At 33.3% G+C, this 25324-nt stretch overlaps 1 protein-coding gene across 5 annotated transcripts; it reads left to right on the plus strand.

The window, feature by feature from the left end:
- Nucleotides 1-199: 199 nt before the first annotated feature.
- On the plus strand, nt 200-23850 carry LOC130647679 (uncharacterized). 5 transcript variants are annotated; one of them, XR_008982869.1, is made up of 5 exons: nt 12834-13131; nt 14364-14508; nt 15425-17267; nt 17496-22621; nt 22826-23850. XR_008982869.1 is itself a non-coding variant. In XM_057453616.1 (3 exons), exons 1-2 carry the CDS (start codon nt 236-238, stop codon nt 9841-9843), a joined length of 687 nt encoding a protein of 228 aa, XP_057309599.1. In that variant the 5' UTR covers nt 200-235; the 3' UTR covers nt 9844-9847; nt 9922-11416. The 5 variants fall into 5 exon arrangements, 2 of the variants coding, with proteins under 2 accessions (XP_057309599.1, XP_057309600.1); XR_008982868.1 differs by having other exon boundaries at nt 14364-14512; nt 15425-22621; XR_008982870.1 differs by having other exon boundaries at nt 12834-13050; nt 15425-22621.
- Nucleotides 23851-25324: the final 1474 nt, after the last annotated feature.

A 25324-nucleotide genomic window follows, 5' to 3' on the forward strand; every position in this document is an offset into this window, starting at 1 on the left:
AATAGCCATTCTAAAGGGTTTAGTTGGCAGTGTAGAAAAGTACTCACATTGCAACTTGTGAAGATGGAGAGAAAAAAGCTCTATTAGCTACCACATCCTTTACCAACTTTCGTCTGACTCTCAGCTAGATAACAATCTAGCTGAGGGTTTTTTCTACAGAAATTGAGACATTTTTATTTTGTTATGTTTTACATTTAGTTATAGAAAAATGTGCTGTGCGTAAATTCTTACAAGAATGGCGGTATGCATTAGAACAGAAGAAAAAGAGCATCAGTATGCACAACCATGGGATGATTCGGATGTGATTTTAATTGTTGAAAACGACAAATTTCATGTGCATTCAAACATACTTGGTTTCGCTTCTTCAGTTTTTAAAACGATGCTGTCATCTGAGTTTAAAGAAGGAAAGGAAAAGGTGATTAATTTTCCAGGGAAAAGTAAAGTATCAGTTTTAATATTATTAAATCTGATTTATCCATTTGATTTTACAATAACAGGTGATATTTTGCACTTCTTTTTTTAACATAACAAATTTAATACATTATCTTATATATTAATTCCCTTGCGTGAGTAAAACTGTGAGTCCACGACACGGAAATCACGGGTCACTTTCTTATGACGTGGCTGTACGCTAAAATTTAACTAAAAAGATTAGGGATGTACTTCATAGAAATCGCACATAAGCTGTAAATAAATAACCCGCTGCTAATAACGATATAAATATATATACCCTTATGCCAAAAAACTCTATGTTAGCATATATATATAGGTATCGCTACATATGAAACGGTATTAGATATTCACAAAGCATACGGACTGTTAAATGAAGTTCCCAGCATAAAACGGAAGTTGTGTTTACGAAAAAGATGACTGTTCTTTTTGAGTATTCTCTACTCTTTCATTCAAAATAAATCTTTAAAAAAACATTTGAAGAAGAGCATGGTTTTATAAATTAATCATAGCAAGGTTCTGTAAGGTTTTTTCATGTTTTATTTTCAGTTTTGATTATATTATTGTTGCCAGACATGTTTTATAGCTAGCATCATAAAAAGCCAACCACCACCAACAATTAGCTAGCTAGCTAGGAATATATATATATATATATGTAGCCATGTTCTTTCAAGGCGATTAGAAGCTCACATTATACATAATAACAAATTCATTAACACGTCGGTTCAGAAGGGTTGTATGGAGAAAGTCCCAGGATGCTGGGAACACATGTCAATGGTTTGGTCTGCACTTAAAGAGGCCCGGGCCAACAAATCACACCTTGCAAATATATGGCTGGATATTGCAAATGCATATCCTTCAATTCCACACAAGCTTATATTTTTTGCACTGGAAAGGTATGGAGTCCCTCAGAGTTGGATATCATTCATTAAGTCATACTACGTTGGTTTATATAGCAAATCGTTTTCTTTGTCTGCACCAAGCAACTGGCACAAGCATATGCGAGGTATTTTTGCAGGTTGCACTCTTTCCATCATTTTGTTTCTTGCTGGTATAAACATTATTCTTGAATACACTATTGCCGCACCGGCCCCAAATTATATTACTTCTAAAAACGTGCCCCTTCCTTTAGTCAGAGCTTTTATGGATGATATCAACCTAATGTCATCCTCTGTCTGTGGAGCTCAAAGCCTCCTTTCCAGGTGCGTCACTGCTTTAAAATGGGCTGGCATGAGTTTTTGCCCTCGTAAGTCAAGGAGCATAATCCTTATAAAAGGTAGATCTGTAAACTCCACACCTTTTTCTGTGTCTCACATCTCGTCACAAACCGACTTCTCTTCATTCATCCCGTCAATCCATTCATCGCCAGTTCGTTTTCTCGGTCGCATTATTGATGGTACGATTTCAGATGCTAAAGCAATCGACGAGCTAGATAATAAGCTAATAACCGGTCTTACAATCATAAACGGTTCGTGTTTCAAAGGGACCCAAAAACTATGGATTTTGCAAAACCTTCTAATTCCTCGAATCCAATGGCCAATTCTTATTTATGAAGTTCCAATATCTCGGGTTACAAGGCTGGAGCAGAAGATATCAACTTTCATTAGAAAATGGCTATCTCTGCACAATTCCACGTCAAATATTTGCCTATATAGCTCCTGCTCGCCTTGTCCAATGCCAATTAAGAGCTTGACGTCATTGCTTACATGCTCTAAAATAAGTGGTCATTTACTTTTACGCGACTCCAAAGATCCTCTTGTGTCTAACAGTGCACCTACTTTGAAAGTTGGCATGTGGAAAGTGGACAACGCAGTAAGAACAGCAGAGGCAGAGGTGAAAATAAAGTCAGTCGTGGGAACTCCCCAGTATGGAAAAGCAGGCCCAGGGATCAACAAATCTTTCAAAATTCCGATTTCAAAACAGTGCTATGCGTATCGTAAATTAATATCGAACACAGCTAAAGATATCGATGAGGAAGGCAACATGGGTAGAGCATTGCAGTTGCAAGTGCAGGGTCAGTGGACGAGATGGGAAAATTACACAAAAAACGATCTATCTTGGAAGTCCATTTTTGCCATGTCCCCACACTTGCTTTCCTTCTGTCTTGCTTCTACTTACGATGTTCTTCCCTCACCTAGCAATTTAAAGCGCTGGAACGTTTGTACTGAATCTGCTTGTGCCTTATGTTCCAAACAAGTATGTACAACAGCGCATGTTTTAGGCGCTTGCAAGGTTGCTCTATCACAAGGAAGGTTCACTTTCCGACACGATGCTGTGCTTCGCGGGCTCCTGTTAAGTCTACAGCGTTTTTCATCTGAAGTTGTCCCGGAAACGAAAAAGCACCTTAAAGTGTCATTTGTAAAAGCAGGTAGCTATTCCTCCGCTAAAAGATCAAAACCAACTGGTCTATTCCACCATGCTAGTGACTGGGTGATGTTAGCAGATCTGAATGAAGGATTTGTGTTTCCTGGCCATATTGCGATCACATCCCTCAGGCCAGACATTGTAATATACTCAAATTGTTCTAAGCGCATCATCATTATTGAACTTACTTGTCCTTGTGAGGAAAACATGGGATCCTGGCATTCCACCAAGCTTTCCAAATACTTCCCTTTGGTCGAGGTAATACGTAGCAACGGGTGGTTTCCGCATCTTTTTGCAGTAGAAGTGGGTGCTAGGGGCTACTCTTCAAGGTCTCTAACTTGCTGTCTAAAAAGCCTCGGTTTCGCTAGCAAATCTGCGTTTTTAACCGCCCGCAAGCTTGGCGATATAAGCATGAAAGCATCCTTTTGCATTTGGATTGCACGAGACTCACCACATTGGTCACAAGATCTTACGCACTGCAGTCCGCCAACATTGTCACGACCAAAGGATAGTATACCTCATGAAAAATCCTCGTCTGTTACCAAATCCATTAAAAGTCCATCTTCAGCCATCTCTGACATGCCAAACCCACGGAACACCATAACCTTAGCCAGGAACTTAAACAAAAGGTGAGCATCGTTCACGCTGGTTTGATAAACAAGGGGAACACATGCTACGCAAACTCCATTTTGCAAGCATTAACGGTTCTTCCAAGACTTTGGTCTCAATTACCATCAGAGTCCTCTTTGTCATCTCCTCTAGTAAAGTCTATAGTCCTAAATATGTCACTACTGAATCGTTCTCGTTCACCAATTGATCCTTCCAATTTCTTACGAGCACTGCAAAACAGAATGCATGCTCTTAACAATAACGCGTTTTATCACAATCACCAACAAGATGTGCCCGAGATCCTTCAAGTTGTTTTTGACGAAATTATTGGATCTTCCCCTTTGGTTGACAATCTACTGTCTGTAACGGTGACCACAACAACGTCATGCAACTCCTGTTGTTTCTCCACTTCCAGAGAGCAAAAGGATTCAATTTTAATTTTACCAACGTGTAAGTCAATAGCAGACTCTTTTAACAAATTTTTACAACCTCAAGAACTTCTAGGTGACAACAAGTGGTTCTGCCCCCAGTGTTCATCGCATCAAGAGGCCACAATTGAAACTCAGATTTCTAATTGCGGCGACTTCCTTGTTGTACAATTGTTAAGATACACATCAGTAAATGGGTCTTCTTTTAAAGACAACAAGTTAGTCAATTGCTTGCCTAAAAAACATCATGTCTTAAAGGTAGCATCTCACCCAACTGACGATGTGTCTTTCAACAACAAGTATAACTTGGTTGCTACCATTAACCACTCAGGTACATTAAAAGCAGGTCATTACTGGGCCTTCATTAAGGACCAACAAAACACCTGGTTCAAATGCAACGATCGCTGTATTTCTCAAGTAGACACATTCCACTTGAATAATTCTTCGTCATACATACTTTTCTTTTCCAGAAGTTAGCTTATTTGTATGTCACACAACAAATGGGGGAGGGAATCCATGACCCTAGCGGTTTTATTTACCCCAGCTGATTTATGTTGGTCAGTGCACCGTGAAAACGGAGTTTGCTCACTTCTCTCTTTTTATAGAGACAATGTAAGAAGCACAGCAAGGGGGCTTGATATCATATCTTGTCTTTGGGTTTAACGATCCCACTTATTACCCCAGTCCAGTAGGGAGGCAGAGTTTGCTCACTTTGCTTTCAGGATTGACAATCCTGCTGCCCTTAGTCATTTTAGAAGAAGCTTTGCAAGGGGGTTACATTTTCTTATCTGGTCTTCGTGGTGTTACGCCCACGCATATAACCCCAGTTATGACAGGCTGGTACTGTCATTAGGCAGGTCCACAGCAACAATTATCTGTGTAAGGCTGAGTGTTGGAGCTCCATAACACATGTGGAAAGCTACAGCCAGGGTCACAAGTCCTGGCGCGCAGATAGTTGTTTGCTTCTTAAACACATTCTCTAAAGAATAATTTTAAATTTATCCGTTTAAGGATATTCACGTTATGATAAGTTTTATTTATCTCATTTGTACCTATTCAATTCATTTTGAATTGCTTTAATATTTATTTTTTAGTGTTGTGTTCTGTCGCTGTTGTATTTTTCTGCCTTTTACGGTCAATGTTTTTAGGAAATCCTTGCAAAAAGGGGGATTTTGCTTTTTTGAAAAATCTCTAGAGGGTTGCAACCTCTAACTATAGTAGAACCAGCTGTCATTAGACAAGAAATATCATTACAGCTAGCTGTTTTGTCACCTCATCATCAATCATTAAGTGACTAGCTATTAGCTACTGTAGCTAGCTAATGCTAGCTTTAAACTAAAGATTCCCAGTATATATATTCCCACAAAACCCATCAAACGTTATTAACCCTGAAGACTTTAAACATTTTCCTGTTTTTTTTTGGTTTGCGAAGTTCTTTTCCTCCAAATATTCTGAAAATAAAGTTCAGAAATTACTTATTTTTAAAATGTAAATATAATTTGTTTCAAATTGTGGTTTTGACATTTTCATGTAAGAATTTGTGGGCAAAAACCTTAATTAGCATGCTAAAAGAACTGACTTTTCTTAATTTAGAATTACTAAACACAACCATTTTCTTACATTTAGTGTAAACTTTTGTGCGTATGGCTTATATTTAATACACCAAAAGAGCTACTTTGTTGATTTCAATTTTATACTCTTTGTAAGCTATTTTTTTCTTCTTTTTGACATTTTGAATTAACTTATTGTTGTAGAAGGCATATAATATACATGCATATAAAAAAATGGAATTTTGCAAATTTCTGTTTTACCACTCAATTTTTACATTTTATAAGTTATTTGGAACAGAATGGTATGAAATAGACCAAAATACCTGATCTTAGTTGTTTTTATTTTACAGGCTGTGTCTGTGAAACTTTAAGGGGAACATTTGGTGTGACATATACTGATAGAACTGATTTTTGTTGTGTTAGATGTTATATCTGAACCTTTTTGACATTTTATGTTAATTTTGCGTAAGGACCATATATATATACACAGAAGAAGAATTCAATTTTACACCTTGCAAGCTTTGTTTTTCTATATTTTGTATAAATTCTTACTGGGGAGGACTCGGTGCAATATATCGAAATGACTGATCCTTCTCGATTTAAATTTGATGTGTTCTAAATCGTATATAGTTTTGGAAATTTTGTGTAAGATTTAATGGGTAGATGCAATATGTCAAAAAAACTTTTTTTGTTGAATCAGAAGCACTCCCTACAACCATTCTTTTTTTTACAGTTTGTGAAGCTTTTGTGAGGAAAGAGTGTATGCAATATTATCGAAATAACTGATTTTTGTTGCAAACTGTCTTTCTTAGGCATTTTGGATTAAAATATTGTTTTAGAGGGCATATGCAGTAGATATATGTACCGAAATAATTAAATTTTGCAAACTTTGATTTTGTCGTTACCTCTCATTTTTTACATTTTGATTAAACTTTTGTGGGAGACCGTCGGTATGCGAAGGACCAAGAGATTTTAGTATTATTATTTTTGATTAAACTTTTGTGGGAGACCGTCGGTATGCGAAGGACCAAGAGATTTTAGTATTATTTAGAATTTGTATTTTGTGTTGCAAAATTGGTGCAAAAATTGACATAAAATGAACTTATATACAGATTGATTGCTGTTGTTTAACATGACTCATTATGACTTATATATATATTTTATGAAAATTTGTGACAGAATACTATGTGAGATTTGAAATTTTGTTTACTTTATTGATGGTAAAACAGCATGCAAATTGCTAAAAGGACTTTATTAATTTTAGATTTAAACACCGTTTTTTGTTGGCATTTTATCTAAAGTTTGGTGAGGAAGGACCATATGCATTATATCAAAAAACGTTTTATTGCAATATAATTTAACCTTGCAATCCCTTTGTAACACCTTAGATAAAAATTTCTACTTAGGCAAAATTTATTGTTTATTTTTCGCATTTTGTGTCAACCTTTGGCAGGGTTTGCAATAAACTAACTGATTTTAACATATACAATGAGAGAGATTTGTGTTTGACATTGATCAGCTTTTTTGTATATATGTGGCGTTTTGAGTGGTTGAAATTTTATGGGTGAGATGTATGTTCAAATGCTTTTAAAACCCTTTTTCCGAATAATTTTCGCATTTGTCAGATGGTCAGAGCAAGTAATTTTAGTAGATTTAGATTTTAAACGTCACATACATACTGCAGTTGTTGAAAATCTTTAATTTTTTTGGTCATTTATATAATAATGCAGATGTAAGATGCGCACTGCTGTATTGTTTGTTTTTTGATGGACATATATCTGCTACATAAATTAAATGGAATACAGTGGATTCTTCCACGGGAAACAGCTAGTATACATTATATACATTACTCTGTTGTTGTAATAACTTCAGTCAAAACAGAATTTTGAGTTATTCATTGCTGCGTTTTTTTCCACACATAATCTATAGCTCCAAAGTAAAGAAATAACACTAAACATTGCAGCCTTTAACTCTTTCCGGTTTTACCCTCAAATTTTAGCTACACCGCAAGCACTGACAAAAAACGATACAATTGACTTTTTTTCTTGAAAGTTTAATATTTTATGCAGCTAGAACGGGCTAAACAGCCATATGACAAACCTGGGGAACTTGAAAGAGTCACAAAGTTTCATAGCTTTAAACGTCTGGGAAAAGTTAAGCAATTCTGTTGCACAAAACTCAGTAGTCAATAATGTAAATGCAAATTGAATATTGCTTAGAAATATTTTCTTTGGCAAAAATTAAGGGAAAATTATTTTAGTCATGGAAAATTCTAGGAAAGTGAAAAAAGAATATTATTGCAGTGTCTTGAAAACTTGTTAGCTGCAAATATTTTTATATTTTTTTAATTCACGCATACAGTGAAAACTTTTAAAAGAATAACATAAGTCTGGTTCTTTACCGTAATATCTCTTTAGGAATTAAAATATACATTTCCATTACACTTTGATTTTGCCAGAAAAAAATCTCAAAAATACTCAATGGTTTAAAGAAGTCAAATTCCAAAGAAGTTATAAATTTTGCTGTACTAATTTTGGTGAATGACCGTTTTTTATAATTGTTTCTAAACTTAATTTTTCCCATTTGGTCCAAAATAACTGCTTGTGAAATTTTTTCTTATGGACAGTGTAAACTACGGTTATGATTCCTTGCTGTGTCGCTGCGTATAATTTCAATCTTTCAGTATTTCGAAAGTGGAAATTTAAATGGATAAACATCGTTAGAACAATTAAAATAGCTGGTTTTATTTGTCGATGTTAGAAAACCTGTCGAGAGGAGTACATCTCCCAGTGAAAACAGGAACATGCCAGTGATGTCGCACTAATGTTGCTTCCAAGTTGCAAATAGAATCGCGACAACGTTGTTTCGTGACGTTGTTACAACGTTACTTTGTGACGTTGTTACAACGTTACTTTGCGACGTTGTTACAACGTTGCTTTCGTACCCTGCTTGCACTATTCACAGCATGCGGATGGCGTTGCTACAACGTCATAATACCCTGAAAGTAACCGTTAACAACGCCAGACTCAAACATGACGTTGCAACAACGTCGAAAAACCTGGTACGTAATCCATACGGTGTTTATAGGTAATCTTAACAAATGAATGACGAAAAACTTTGAATAATATCAATCTTTATAAAACTTTATAAAAAATATACACATAAATATTACATACATATATACAGTAAATTGTTATATTATTATGGTTAACTACATTGAAATATATTGTGGAATCAATGTAAAGACTTTATAACTCACTGAGCACTGTGAAAAATAAATACAGAACGTATACAAGTAAAAAAACTGTAGACACTTTTTAAAAAGAATGCATCAAAAAAAAGAGGTAAACGAGGATCGATGTGCACTAGTAATGACGTGCAATAGTTTCTCGATTTTGTAGTTTCAAAAATGACATCACGTGGTCGCATTATACAAATCACGAATTGTCAAGGCTACACATATGGCTTCAAAAACTTGCGATTATTATAAATATATTGTTGTACATTGATTCATGGATTTAAGGTGATTAACATCCCCCGTGCAATCCATGCTAGCATGAAAGTGAGAATGATAACAATGATGTGTGACAGTGCTTATGAGATTTTTGATAAAGAAAGTTCGAACCTCCCTGATTAAAACACTTTTTAATTTACGCAAATGTTAAAAAACAAACAATAAAAAATCTACAAGAAATTTAATGAATGATAAAATCAAATCAATTTGGTGGGTTCATGACATCTTCTTGAGCAATTCTTCCGTTGCCGCTATCCCGGTCTGGATCATACTTCAATATCGCTATCATTTATTTTTCTATTTCGGCGCCATTCCTACGTATCAACGTATCAACTATCATTATCATTGCTATGAAGTTAAGGGTTATATCGTCATGTATAAACATTTTTGTCGCTTTTTAGCCAATGATTGCTACAGATTTCTTGTATTACTCAAAAATAGCAAACTGTTTATACCTTTTTAATAATCTCAACATTTGAATGTTTGATGTAATTAATATTTAGATTTCTCCTGCTGTGAATCACTACTCGAGTTAGCAAGGGAATATGACATAAAAGGAATAATGCTGTTGGTTGACGACTTTCTCACTTTTCAAGTTAAATGTTCATTTGATATTCTGAAAATGGCTGATTCGTTTGATTTAACAAAAACACTGAAAAAACATGTCGAGTACTATGGCGAAACAAAATATACAAAAAAAGATACCTTTAGTAATTTCGTTTTCGCTAACCAGGATTGGGGCGAGATCTCACAGAAAACAAGGCTGCATATTTTGTACAAGAAAACAAAAAAATTTAATTATGGTAAATATGTCAAACTGCATTGTGACAGCAAACTTTGCGATCATGTTCTGCCTGTATCACCACATGAAGTGGTTTCTCTTGTTGAAGCAATAGAAGCTTTCGGAAAAATGTATGAGTCAGCTTAGCAAGGTTAGTTTCATCTTATAAAAGATTATTACCACAATACAGCATAGATTTTTTCTGATTTCTAATTATTTTTTTAGCAGCTTGGGGAGACAAAGAATACCAAAACTATCAAACCGAAGAATTATAATGTACCAGATTTTAGTGTGGTACTAGTTTATTTATAAAAATGTTAACCACAAAATACAAAATTGAACAAGCCTACTGTTAAAGAAAAGTTTCCTCTAAATCCATTCATTGCAGAACTTTTGGACATATCTGTAATTAATTATTGGCTTAAATTCTTACAAGCTTTCCTTTGGATCCTGTGTGCTGACGTGTCTGATATTTATAACATTTTTTTCGAATCTTTGTTTTTCTCTGTTGTATCTTTTTGTGGCATTAACTTTAAAAAACTATCGTGGTTTGCTGAATAAATTTGTTATGTCTTACGAGTTTGTATGCGTCGTGTTTTATGAGAAGCTAGTAAATCTGTAAATTAATTTTAACTTTTAGGACCTTGTGTGTTAAATTTCGTACTTTTTATGTACAAAAATATTCTTTGAGTTTAATAGTTCATGTTGAGTTATACTTATATTCCCAACCACTCTGTATCGTTGGTTTTACACGACGTTGTTAAATTATTTTTACCTGTATTTATAAACACATTAGGAATACTAAGGTTGGTGCGCTAGAGGAAATTTTTTTTCATTGATTGGCTAAATACAAATACACACCACCTGTGTAAGCCTCTCCCATATCAGCAATCATCAGCAAGAAATATAATATCTGAAATGATTTTTATCAAAGAGAGTCAAAGATATAAAATTATAAGAAGTATATATTGTCTGAAATTGAGATAGTGAATTTAGTAAATAGTTATAGAAAAATAAACCTCGAAGTCGTAACATCTTTTTCGAGTTGTCGACTTTCCTGCAACAATCAAATCTTCTCCACTTGAGTACTAACATGAACCTTTGTGTTTGCCTTTTTAGGTCTAGAACTTATATCGAAAAGTTTTTTTTCGTGATTCTCCATTGTACTTTCTTGCCTGCACCCTATCATATACTGTTAGCAATTTATTTTTGAAGAAAAAAACACACCGTATTGGAGTTTAGCATGTCTAGTACATTATTTCAGTGTGTTTCCGTACTCATAAATGCTTGTACATTTGAGTTAAAAAATACTCAAAATAGCGTGATTTAAACTCTGTTAATAAAATTAACCTTTATTGAATAGGACTTAAAATAATTTTTTTTTGTTTTATATTTTCCCTTTTTTCATCTTCAATATCAATCAATGTTGTAAAAATCAAAGATTTGACAAAAAAAAACGTTTTTTTTATTGTAAAAAAGTGACATTTGTTAATTTATAAAGAGAAAAGAAACCACTAACTATTGTACTATCATGTGAAATCCGTTACCACTGCAAGGATTCGTGTTATGTTGAATATTAAAGGATACGTTTTTCCAGTTTTTATTATTTGTTACACTTTTTTGGAAAATACAAACTGTTGATACGAATGTAATATTTCGTAATAATGTTTTTATTTTCTTGTAATTTTGATACGATTTTTCAAATTTTATTTTCCTTTTTTAACAATGTTTGAAGCTGTACATTAGTGTTGGTGTGTCTACTTTACTTTGTTATGTTTAGTAATATTTTCATGTAATACTTTTAAATATTTTTAGGAGTAACTTCAGCAGAAAAAATATTTGTTATTTGTTTACTCCTTTGTATAGTTAACATTATAAAGTTTGGAAACAATGTAATTCTACATTTTTATTTAATTTTGTGGCAAGTTTTTTCATTAATTTGACAATGCACCTATTTGAAATACCAGCGCATATGAAGCGAATTTATTAAATTCTCACAGTATTACTTGCTAGCTATAGAAATTTAGCTTGCAAATTAAGCAAAGGACAGAAATCAACAAATTCTTGAAAATTATGTTCTCCTCGTTACCTCCTGTTCAACAGGATAAAAGTAACTAATTTATTGTTTAGTAAAGGATTCCTAGCTCAAAATCAATGAGATAGTTAACTTAAGCATGAAATACAATTTAGACTTTGCTAAAATGTAAGATTTACGTTAGCAGTTTCATAACTGGAAATAGTTTATACAATGTCCAGTCATATGTTCGACATTATAAGTTTATAAATCCCTTCTGTATTATATTAGTCGTATACGTCTGTCTGTCTGTCTGTCTGTCTGTCTGTCTGTCTGTCTGTCTGTCTGTCTGTCTGTCTGTCTGTCTGTCTGTCTGTCTGTCTGTCTGTCTGTCTGTCTGTCTGTCTTTCTGTCTCTCTGTCTCTCTGTCTGTCTGTCTCTCTGTCTGTCTGTCTGTCTGTCACGCAACGTAGCTTAGCTGCGCAAGTAGCGAGACAGACGCAATGCGGTATAAAAAGGACGGGCGAGCCCGTGGATTTCCCCACGGGCCACCGACTAGTTTAATATAAAAAACATATTTCTGTATTGTTATCCGTCCTTTTTGTTAGGTCTATTGCAACTCAGTCCTTAATTTCACTTGACATATTTAAGTGCACCACTGAATGGAGTGGTTACTTTTGTTGAAAAATGCTTTACTAAGTAGCCGTAAGAAGGCAATTAAATACCTCTAAAAACATTTTTATTTATTCATGTTCTACAATTCTAACACTGTGCCTATTTCCCTATTCTATTTTCTTCGGCTTTATCGTAAAACGATATGTAATATATTGTGTATCATTCACCTTATGTGATAAATATTTGGTAATGTTGTTTTTGTGCTGTGTTTGTGATATTTATGTGTTTCGTTTCTATTGGAAATTTTTGGTTAAATGATCACGTATTTGTATAGATAAGTACACATTTTCTGAACTTTAGACGCCACGCCTAAAAGTTTTTACGCTGTTAAGATACAGAGAAAGTTACTCTAACTATTACATTCTTTACAAACTTTCGTGTGACTCTGATAGAACTTTATTTTCGCAAAATTTGTTATACTATACTACTGTTATGCTTTATATTTAGATATAGAAAAAATATACTATTCTCAAATTGTTAAAAGAATGGCAGTATTAATTAAAACAGAACAAAAGAAATATCAGTACACACAACCATGGGATGATTCTGATGTAGTTTTATTTGCTGAGAACGAAAGATTTTATGTACATTCAAGCATTCTTCGTTTCACATCTCCTGTTTTTATATCAATGTTATCCTCCAATGTAGAAGAAGAAAGTGAGAAGGTGATTAATTTACGTGAGAAAAGAAAAAAGATATTTTGAATCTTTTAAATATAATTTATCCAGTTGATTTTGCAGTTAGAGGTACTTTACTACATTTTGTGATAGTGTTTGCATAATACTTTAATATTACGTATTATTAACTGATGACGAGCAGTTTTATTGGCCATAATGTCCCATGGACGGGCCTTTATATTGCGCTATGCAATTTTTAACTTCGTAAAATGTTAGCCTATGGGAAAAACCTCAAGTTATGATTTTTAGCTTTTATTGCGTAGCACTTTCAACGCGAACCAGAATATTATGCACGAAGGTGTACTTCCTAAAACAGTTAGGAAATATCGGGGTTAGATTCTTTATGAAGATGTCAAACATCCATTGCTTTTAAAACATGTATAAATAAAAGTATTGTTTGTTCAATTGGTGCACCAGGTGAGACAATGCGGAAGGAAACGTCAGTTCTTTCCATGGGTTGTCAAGTTATTGGCTCTGTATCTTATTCCATATTAACGTCAGATTAAACTGTGTCATAATGCAGCCTCAAAAGAGTTAACAGATGAAGTTTAATCTTTCGAGGGCGTTAAGAAAAATGTAACTTTGCTGCCGGAAGTAAAATCAAACCTGCTATAACAATCACCTGTATAAGACAGCCACTTGTCTTAGCATACCACATTTGAGCCCCTCGATGTGCTATATGGTCATTTACCACTTTTTAAAACCACCATCTACCTAAAGTGATCAGCGACCGCTATTTGCTAATTCCTAAAGAGATAACAGATAATAACAGCGTAAGAGGGTCTTATCATCGCGTTTTGAGTTCTCGATTTCAAACTTCACCCATATCTCTTACGCAAAATAGGAATTCCATAACTTGAGATCACAGCGCTTGCATACTTTCACATAAGTGATTGTATTCCACAAGTTGTGGTGAAAAAAACTAAAGAACTAAGCGTAAAAAAACTATCTGAGATTGCGACGTCGGAGCTGACCTTGCAGAGATGTTTTATAATACGATCACCTGCCTAAGGCTTTCTTAATTTCCATAACTGCCATCTTATATAGGTTTAACTGTAATTGGAAGACCCGGGACAAAACCACTTTCGTAGAAGAACAGAGAAAATGCTTTCGAAAGGACTTAAAAAAATTTTTTTTCAATTTTTTTCACCATTGATTCTATTTCTCGGGTTAAAGCCCTGATTAAAATATGTTATGTTTAAGACTGTTGGATTACGCTGTAACCCGTCGATTCCTAATTATGTATTTTGACCGGTAGATAAGGTGACATCACATGTTTACTACTAATAATTATTTTATAGAAGTCAAACTGATATACTATCGTCAACACACGGCAATCGCCCTATTAAAGAAGACATAATACTTTTTTTAAAAGACACACAAAACTCGTACACACTTTGGAGAATGAAAATATGACTGGAAAGAAGGCAGAACACAAATGATACAGTAGGTAAAATTCTGGTCCGTATAAGAAATCTACAATATTCCAAATTTGTTACCGCTAAAGAAATTGTACAAAAACTTGAATAGCAAACAGTAAAGAAAAAACATCCACATAAAGTCAAAGTTATCCAACAATTACAGTAGATGGCATGTAAATAACGTTAGTCTGCTAAACTATTTTGCATAGTGCGAATTTAAAACAAAGTAAGTTAGGAAAATATTTAAATCTTATTCCTATGCCCGATCCATTTAATTTAACTCAACAGGTATGTTTACCAACATATTTCATAATAGTTTAATCCAAATATTGAAAAGCTGCTGTTTATTGACATGTAAATTTGGTTCTTTTTGGAATATTGTATTTTGTCAACTGGAAAAAAAGATTGCACGCGAAGACCGCAAAAAACAGTTTGATACAGATTGCAATCTAAATATGCAGTACCTTACCAGCAAATTATTCACAAGATATGTCAGAAAGCAACAGTTTGCAAGACATAAACGATATTTTTTTAAATATATTCTTCTGGTATATTTTATGGCTTCTGTTTTAAGCGGTGTAAAAAACCAAAAATTTACAACAACGTGAAATAAAATGTGCCAAATTTACTTATTTCCATTCAATGTACTTCTACTGCCTTTCCAATTTTACACAAAATTTAATTAACAAGAGAGTCGCAAATTCTAAACAATCACAAAATCAGTTCTATTGGTTTATTCCATACCATTATCTCCAAGATTAACTGATATTATTCGGACCGTCATGTTATCGACAGTTGGATGACGCTTATTTTAAGCCACAGGAAAGAAACTTTTGTCTATTTTATTCTCAAATTTAGATTAAGTTAAATTTATTAAGAACCAAAAAAAGATTTTTGTATAATAACTATGGGAAATATTACATAACTTTATTTCCGTTTAGGATATTCATCTTATGAAGGTCTGCTGAAATTGGGACAAGAGTTTGATATCAAAAGAATCTCACTTTCAGTGGATGTTTTTCTCTGCTCCGTCAATTTCAACTACTCTTTCAATGTATTTCAATTGGCTGAAATATTTAGGCTCCCAAATACCCAAAAGAGGTATATATTAATTATTATATAAAAGACTGCAACGATTTTGGTATTGATTGGAGCGAAATTTCTGCTTAATCCAAGTTGAAAATGATATGTGGGAGAATTCAGGCAATAACAACTAGCACATCAAAACATTGCAGCTCTTGTAAATCGACGAGTTCTGATTGCGAACATTACCTACAAGACGTAGTTCGCATAAAAGACTTTTTCAGCCTTCAGGGAAGTGCAAAGGCGTTTTCAGAATCATATAACATTATAGCTAATTGTGATATGTATTATAATAATGACATTAATATGATACAGATATTTGAGACAAGCTTGTATCAAAACGTTTTGTAAAAAGTAATCACTTAATTTGTTGTAACTAGCTATATTCAGCAATCAAAATATGTTCTTGTGTATAGTAGTACATAGCGTGACAACATTAATTTACGTGTTCTTTAATAGCGCTTTAAAAATTATTCGCCAATGTATTTCCAACATCTGCCAATTCCTCCTTTAAGTAATGAGTTTTTATTTCAATTTATTTGAATATTCTAACAAGTTTTGTTATATATATACCTTAATACTACTTAAGTATTACGGATTGTGATTTTCTTGCTTTTTGCAGAATTTGTCAAAATTCGGAAATTAGGAATCAGTAAAATACTTTGTAAGGTGCCATTCACGAGAATTAAAATTTGCAAGAAAAACCCACGAAAATTTAATAATTAGTGAATGTTTAACCTCAGTAAACAAGAGTAAAATTTTATACACAAGGCAAGAAAAGCAAAAAATGAACGTTGTCGTGTCGTTGAAACTGTAACTTTGTAAATATTCTATTGAGAGACGTTCTCCAGTCAAGATTGCTCACCCACCTATGCGCAAGCACGTGGATTGATACAACTAAATTCGTCACTAGGCCTCTTGATGTTTCGTTAGAAGAGCACACAAATTGATAACAAATTCCTTCCGAATTGTCTTTACTGCACCTAAAAGTATTTTGTACACACACGATTGGTGCCTGATGTCAAACGTGCATATAATTTTTTGTGACCTGCTTTGTTATTTTTCTGGTGAAGAAATATAAATGAATATGCACGTAAATTTTTCGCAATGTTCCTTTTCTTAAAAAAATAAAATTTCTTCATATGTAGTCTGTATCAGTCTCTCTTTGAGCTGGGGGCTTTTAATTATTTTTTCATTTTCTTATTGCGAAAATAAATAGGTTTAAGAACCTTGGTTAGCTCGTATGCTGTTACAGTAAAGCAAAATTTATTTCGATTGCTGTTTTGCGAGGTAGTATACGTATATTATACGTCTTGTTCATATTGCATTGCATGCCTTTTTGCTTTGTTTCTGCAATTTTAAGGCATATATATTATTTCTATTATTATCCTAATATTATAAAAGAAATAGATATTCTCGCAACGGCCAAATATACCTACGTTTAATTGATTTTTAGTGTCTTAATATAAAAAGAATTGTTCGCTTGCTGTAATTGAGCAAAAACGGAAAATGGGACAAGAGTAAAAGAACACAAACCTCAGTATTCAGAATCATGGGACGATTCAACTTGGTTGATTCAGATGTGACTTTATTTGTTGGAGATGAAGAGTTGCATCACGTCACCAGCTTTTCAAATCATGTTGTCATCTAATTTTAAAGAAAGAAAAAAGAAGGTTGCTAGGGAAAATTAAAAGAGATAGTGTAATTAAGTATAATTTATCCAGCTCACTTTATGATTACAGGTTAATAAAAAAAAGCTCGTAGTAAAAACACCTAATAAGGCAACTAATTCAGTATAGAATTTATTTACTGAAAAAGTACTTGGTGGCTTATTTGATAATTTATGACTGCATTGCAATGTGTTTATTACAAAATGTTTATTTCATCTCACAATTCTTGCGGTTAACAATGTGTTTTATATTTATACAGCTATGTCAAATAAAATTTCACCTGAAAATGCAACATGAAGAAAACATTACCAATGCTTAATACCAGACTTTTTGGCCATTATAAGTATGACAACTACCTGGCAAGAAATCCTTGGATTAATCGGTCCGAACGATTGTGGACAAATAAAGATTAGTACCGGATTAGTACCGGTTTCTTTTAAAAATGTGTTTAACAATTGATACCATTGTGTATATGCGCTGAAACGAAAATGTCTGGGAACAACTTATATTTTTCCCATTGTTCTTCTGCCGTGGATTTTGCACGGACTTATCGACTAGTATTATAATTGTCTTTTTTTAGATAGACTAAGTGGATCAATGCAATTCGAATCAGCAAAAAAACTCTTTCATTCTCAATTTCATCAATTTCAGAAGCCTCCACTACTCCCCACGGAAATATCTGTGGGCGTAAACGTTTGCCTGACGTTTCTGTTATAAAATTAAAGTTTTTCAAATTTTTTAATTGCTGAGAATATGAGCAAAAAGTAACATAAGAGTGACGAAGAATCATATATTTATAATCAATTAAATATTTCATATTGCCTCAGCATTACCCAAAAATATACCCAAATTGTTTTGAAAATGTTTTAATAGGTAGGAGCGAAAAATTACCAGCCTGTACTAATTCAAAAGTTGTTTCACAGTCTGAGACCATACACGAAGCAATAAACTACTCTCTACTTAGTTTAAAACAAGGTGAACGCAATAAAAGTTGCTTCTGTTAATTGAGAAATTCTCTACACAATATCTTCAAATGTGTAAAGCCTTTTTATAAAAACAAGGTGCTTAAAAAAAGAAACTTGGGTCTATAATAAATGGATTAGAAATAGAAAGTTGTAAAAGTTGTATTTTCAGGGTTTGATTTTGAAAGAACAAAGGAAAGCCATATTTGAAAGTGGAATGCTATATCTAATAACAAATAATTCCTAGGTAAAATATCGAGAAATAATGACAGATGTTGCTCGTACAGAAACTTTTGTCACTTAATTTGTAGCTGTGGTTCTTGGCAAATATTGAGTGTACAATTCTGCATATTTATTTAAATAAACTTGTTTGTTTATTTTCTTGTAGTTTGATATTTGATTTCGGTGCATTTGTATATTTGTGTCGCCTATGAAGTCTTTAAAACGTCACAGCGATTTTATGCCTGATTAGTGCTATATAAAAAATATATATATTTACTATATTATATATAAAATTATGCATTTACTTTATTTCTTTTATCATTTATTATTTTTGATTTATTTTGCAAATTATCCCTGTTATTTGATGTTAGTGATTCATTTAATGTTATTTTGTAATTTTTTTTTTTAAATAATCACACACATTTTTCTTATTTAGATGGGTGTAGAATAAACTTCATCTATGCTTGCAGACTAAAACGAGTGATGCTCAATACGATTTAATTTAAAAAAAATTCTATTAGTTTCCATATGCCACCAACTAATATTGATATTGGTGAAGGACGAAATTTTACTTACGTTATATGCTTTCGAAACCATGATATCATGAAGTCTTAATCAACAGCAATTATGCTCTATTAAGATAATTACAGAATACTTTACTTCTGAAGCAGTGCCGTAACCACCGGGGGGGCAGGGGGGCCCGCCCCCCCCCCCATAATTTTTTCAAAGATGGTTATGACAAGTTAAGAAAAACGTTTTGTCTTATGTCTAAAGACCATTTGTTATATATAAACAAACTAAACACTTATTGAGAATGATTTATAACCGATTTCCACTCTTTTATTTATTTAAAACGCGTGACTCTTATACTTGCTGCATGGAAATGATGATGAAATTGGATGGAAACTACATTCTGATAGTGTTTGCTGCATGGAAATGATGATGAAATTGGATGGAAACTACATTCTGAAAATAGTGTTTGTGAGAAGACGAGAACGAGTTGGACTGACTTCAAAAAAAAAAAAAAAAGAAACGTGTAAGAATATAGAATTAACAAAGTAACAGACTAATTTGAAAAAGAGTGAAAATGCCGAAGAAAACAAGTGATTTATCAAAATGGCTCATTAGACCTGAAAAGTAAGTGACTTATTAATAAATAAATATTTAATTACTTTGTTAACCCCACCACTGCTTTTTAATTCATCCCATAACTGTTATCCAAGCAACCTTTACACTTGTTTTGCTTTTCAGACGAACAAACGAAGAAGCAACAACAACACCTACAACGACGACACCTACAACGACAGCACCAACCAACCCGGAGAATAATTTTAAGGAAACAACGAGTGATCCATCTAAACCGAACCAACCTCGTTCTTTGAGTTTTCCAAAAACAACGTTTGGTAAAGATCCGAAACAAAGATCGTTTAACCCAACATGGTTTGACAAGTTCCTCTGGTTACATTACGACCAAAATAAAGACGCTGCTTTTTGCTTTACTTGTTTCAGTGCTCTTAGAAAAAGCATGATTTCTGCAACAAAAGCAGAGACAGTTTTTACTGAAACCGGCTACCGAAATTGAAAAAAGGCGCTTGAATCTGGAAGAGGATTTTCTAAACACGAATGTAGCGACTCCCATAAAGAAGCCACTGAAAGACTGATTACTGCGCCAGGTACATCAAAGGACATTGGTGAAATCATGGTAGATAATCTTGCAGCCACAAAGGAAAGGAATAGACGAATGCTGTTAAAACTGTTGCAAAGCGTTCGATATCTAGGGCGACAATCACTTCCGTTTAGAGGCAATTGGGATGAGGAAACACACAGCGAGTTGAATTCGAACTTCCACCAGTTACTTTTACTCCGATGTGAAGATGATAAGGAACTGAGTGCATGGCTTGCAAAAAAGCAAAACTACACGTCACCGGCTATTCAAAACGAAATGCTGCGAATCGAAGCACTTAGTATTTTACGTGACATTGCAAAAAATATTCAGTCAGCTGAGATTTTCACAATCCTTGCAGATGAAACAGGGGATGTCTCAAATACGGAACAACTTGTCATTTGCATTCGGTGGGTTGATGATGAATTACAGGCTCACGAGGAGTTCATTGGCCTCCATCCACTACCTGATACTAGTGCTGACCAAATCGTTTTTTTAATCAAAGATATTCTTTTACGAATGAACTTGAAATTAGAAAGCAGTTTGTCGTTTCTACGAAGGAGATATTAACGAGTCACTTGCTAAAGTCCAAATACCGCTACTCCCAGTCATCGCATCCAACCTTGGTTACGACAAAGAGAAATTCAAAGTAACCGATCTAATCAAGCTGTTACAAAGTTTTGATCAATCTCAAAGAACTCTTCTAAGTGAAGTTGTCAAAATAGCGAAATTGTTATTGGTAATGCCGTCCACAAACGCCATCAGCGAAAGATCGTTTTCTGCTTTGAAACGAGTCAAAACGTACCTTAGATCAACAACCACGAATTTACGTTTGAACAATTTGATGGTCCTCCATATTCATACTGATTCCGTTGACAAAATGGATTTAACTCAAATAGGAGATGAATTTATCGATAAACACCAAAGCAGAATACACACTTTTGGCTATTACTATAGATAACATTTTTAGTCTTTTGTTCATGAAATTTATGTAAACGTTTATTCCCTGATTTAAAAAAAAAACTCACAAAACTGGAGCAATTGTCTGTATTTTCCTTTATTTTCGTGATTTCTAGTGATTAAATGTCTTTAAAAAGTACTCTCAAAAAGGCTGTTTTAGCCAATCTAGCGCACTCAAAATTCAAAAAATTTCTTGGCCCGTCGGCCCCAACCATGGCTGGGCCTCCTTAGACACTGTAACTAGGCTGGCCCCCCCAAAACGAAATTCGTGGTTACGGCACTGCTTCTTTACAAATTTGTTTGCTAAGTTTATTTTTATTTCCTTTTTCAATATTTTTTTGGAAAAGTTGTAAAATTGTCTGTTTCGAAAAGCGACTTATTTTATTTCCACTTGAAATTGTGTTGTTATAGGATTCAAATAGAAACTAACTACACTACATTATGGCTTAACAATCATTTCAGGTTTTTGGAAAATTAAATTCAAGAAATTTGTTATTTACTAATTAAAGCACACTTATTTCATTTGTTGTTTCAAAATAATATAAAGATGTAAGCTTTTCGACACATAAAATACTGAAATTCAAAACCTTACTAAATATGGTACCAGAAAAATATGGTAATAATTTACCTTGCGTTCAAGTACACCATGAATTATTAAATACATTATGCCCCTCTGTTGAGTTTGTTACGAAAAAGCTTCATTCATTTTCACTCATTCTGTTCAAAACTTTACTGGAAGATAACTATTAACAAATTTCTAAAATTAAAACTACATGTACTATCGGATGTCAGTATTTTTTATCTGTGGTAAACTGTGAATTTACTTGTAGCTAAACTAAACAATTTTTGGCTTCTGATAATAATTTTCGGTGCAATACACTATTAACCATTCCGTTGAGTATTCTATTTAAAGTAAACTTGATGGATAATTTATCGAATAATTCACTGTCCTTTCATAAACAAATAAAGGTGGTGATTAAAACAGCAGCTTTAATAACAAGTAAAATAAAGTTCTTCATGTTTTAAAATTTGCATGTTCCAGAATAATTCCATAAAAACAGTTTTACGCACATTTTTCCATTCCATATTACTTGCCAGAACCAGATGAGGTACTCCCCTTGATATTGCAAAAAAAAAGTGATATGTTATCTTGTAAAAACGTCAACAGCTTTCTAATTTAGCCATATTCCTAATACAAACTTAAACTTCTGATAATATTGTGCCACAAATGATTTTATAATTGACGGCATCATAAAAAATATATCATATATTGTTTAAATATATATTTTACTTGGTTTTGTTAGCTCAAAAGTTATAAGATGTCATTAGCAAAAGTAGAAAACGACAAACATCAATATTCAGAACCATGGGATGATTCTGATGTGACTTTAATTGTAGAAGAAGAAAAATTTTATGTACATTCAATGATACTTGGTTTCGCTTCTCCTGTATTTAAAGCTATGTTATCATCTAATTTCAAAGAAGGAAGAGAGAAGGTGATTAACCTTCCAGGAAAATCTAAAACGACTGTACTGGCGATGTTAAATTTAATTTACCCCATCGAATATAGAATAAAAAGTATGAAAAGTTTAAATGTTTTCTAACGTTTTAAGGCGACATTACACTGTCATAAACCATCACAGCCAAAATAAGTTTATCCATGTTGTGTTTCAGTCTCTCACAAAGTTCCTTTAGCCTTTGTTTAATAGCTGTACCATGTGCTGATGAATATTGATTTTAAACTCTTACACGATATGTACAAATTTTATGATTTAATTCTAGATTATTCGTGTTGTCAGGCATTACTGGAATTTTCAATGGAGTACAGCATAAAAAAAGTCGCGCAGAATGTCGATGATTTTCTTAATGAAAAATCCAGATGTTCCTTGGACGTATTAAAACTTGCTGAGAAGTACGATCTAGAGAAAACAAAAAAAAAGAGCTATTTCACATTTTATTACGGAGAATAGAGCTTTTTTTGGTTCCAATAATCTCAAATGCAATTGGAATAATGTTTCAGAAAAAACAAAGTTAGAAATAGTATGTGGCATGATTAAGAACCTACATGGTGACAAAGCGTGTTGTGCTTGTGGAAATAATATAAATTCCATGTCTACAAAATTTCTGAATCTCACTACTGCTTCCCGTTTGTTCTGCCTTTAGCAAATACAAAACATTCTTCTCCCGGAAATAACATTCTTCTCCCGGAAATTACGGTTATTAAATCCTGCAACGAAGGACAGGCCTAAACTTAAATCAATGTTTACATCTGTTACGTTACGACCGTTTGAAGTATTTTCGATTCTTAAATTCGAAAACGCTGCATTGTTATCTTCTTTGATTTTATGCGTGATTTTCTGGATTATAAGTTTGGGTCTGTAAGACAAACTGTTCTTTTAATATTTTGGATTTTAAATATTTCGGTAGATATACAATATCCCAAATGATTCAAGTTTTTATATTTCTCTTTTGTGTTTTCAACTAATAATTTCTTATATTTTGAGTATACCTTTGGAAGGTTTGCCGTATGCAATAGACTGAATAACTGATTTTGTATGACTTAACGAAAATATGTCGGATTTTTTTTAATGTTTGGTTTTTTCGCTGGTGTACTTCTGGAATGGCAAAGCAAGTATCTAGTTTTAGCGTATTTCGCTTTTTAGGAATGGTTGTAAGACACCTTTTATTTTGGACATTTTCCGGTTTTATTATTATTATTATTATTTTTGTTACACATGCTTATATTTCGAAACGTTTTGTTTCAGCTGTTATAAACATAGAATTATGCAGATTGTGAGCAACCTTTATCCAGGGCTCTTTTCTTTCTTTGCCATTCCGTTAAAAGAAACAAAGATCACGGGGTCGAGGTTGAAATGTGGGTTTTAAAAATTCAAATTACTGTGTTGTATGTTTTTCTTTGGTATCGCTTACATCGGTTTAATAAAGATTAAGTGGATTCTTCCACCGGAATTCAGCTAGTATTGTAATTATATTTGGAATAAACATTACGTTGGAATAGTATTTACAATCGATAAAAAATACGGCAGATTTAACACATAATCTGATTCAAAATAGGAAACACTACATGGTTAACGTGCGTGAAAAATATAATAGTTTATTCCTTATGCGATACTTTTAACAACAACATGATTTATTCACTTGTATAACAGATTGTATTGTATACCAGAAACGTTAAATAAACGTCGGTTTGTCGACGTAAAATTGGAAGGGGTTTAAATAACATTGTTTGATAAGGTGTTAGAAACAACTCGTTTATTTAAAGTTGATATAACGTCGGGTAAAAAGACCAAGTCTCTGATTTTGGCAAGAGAAATGTTTTTTTCTAGACACTACCTAAAATGACAGATTCATTCAACCTCGTCCCCGGGCGACTTTTTGCTATTTTCATACTGGAAACGGATGTGATTTTTATAGCAGTCTCCAGATTTTCTTTTTCAGAATCGGAGAGGGCGGGAGAAGTATTTCTGATACTTTTATCAAAACATACATTCCTTTCCAGCAAATAAAAGGGCAATACGCATTGCAAGAAAAATTATCGTTTTTTTTCCAAGACTCAGATTTCAAGAAAACTTTTTTTCTTTTTTAACCTGATTTTCTACGAATAAACGAAAAAAAGGAAACATTTTGTATGTGTGTCCCAAGTTTTGGTTTCAGAAATATAAGAGGACAAGGCTTGCAATGTTGCAATAAGTTTGAACACGCGTGCGTGCAACGTTAAAATACTTTCACACAAAACAAAGATACTGTGAATCACCGTTTAAAAAAACTGACCCCAAGGTTACAGTTTTTTTTTTGCTAATCTCGTCATGCTGGTTTAAAGAGAAGAGACCAAGACCCAGGATGGAAAATGCATTTTAAGCTTTCTATGTACTTTCTTAATTTTTTACACTGTGCGCTTATCTAAAGCGGAACCGTCTTTGGTCACTGGCTGCTATAATAACTTTTGAATATAGACGTTTTTGTGCCCAGATGTATCTGGGCACCTGTAACCTCGAAATATTATCAAGAAAGCGTCGCACATTAAACATAACGCACCTGACGCGCAATACAGCATCTCAAAATTAGATGAATCAAACAAAGTTTCTAATGATCACGACATAATCAATAAACATTGTTTTAAATTTGGTTCCTTTTTTAAGTGTTTCATTGCAGACAGCACCAAACCACCCTGCCTGCATTGACATTTACATAAAGTTATCAATTATTAACTATACTGGCAAAGAAATACTAATTTTAAGTAACATATGTTAAAGAATATTT

This window comes from Hydractinia symbiolongicarpus, chromosome 6 (genome assembly GCF_029227915.1).
Source record: "Hydractinia symbiolongicarpus strain clone_291-10 chromosome 6, HSymV2.1, whole genome shotgun sequence".
In the NCBI taxonomy this organism is placed as follows: domain Eukaryota; kingdom Metazoa; phylum Cnidaria; class Hydrozoa; order Anthoathecata; family Hydractiniidae; genus Hydractinia; species Hydractinia symbiolongicarpus.

What these genes read in the sequence shown, in the direction of transcription:
- LOC130647679 (XM_057453616.1), top strand. Translation starts at nt 236, where the DNA reads ATGGCGGTATGCATTAGAACAGAAGAAAAAGAGCATCAGTATGCACAA. An exon ending in ATTTGATTTTACAATAACAG is followed by an intron (nt 498 to 9,418) that starts GTGATATTTTGC and finishes ATTAATATTTAG; the next exon opens with ATTTCTCCTGCTGTGAATCA.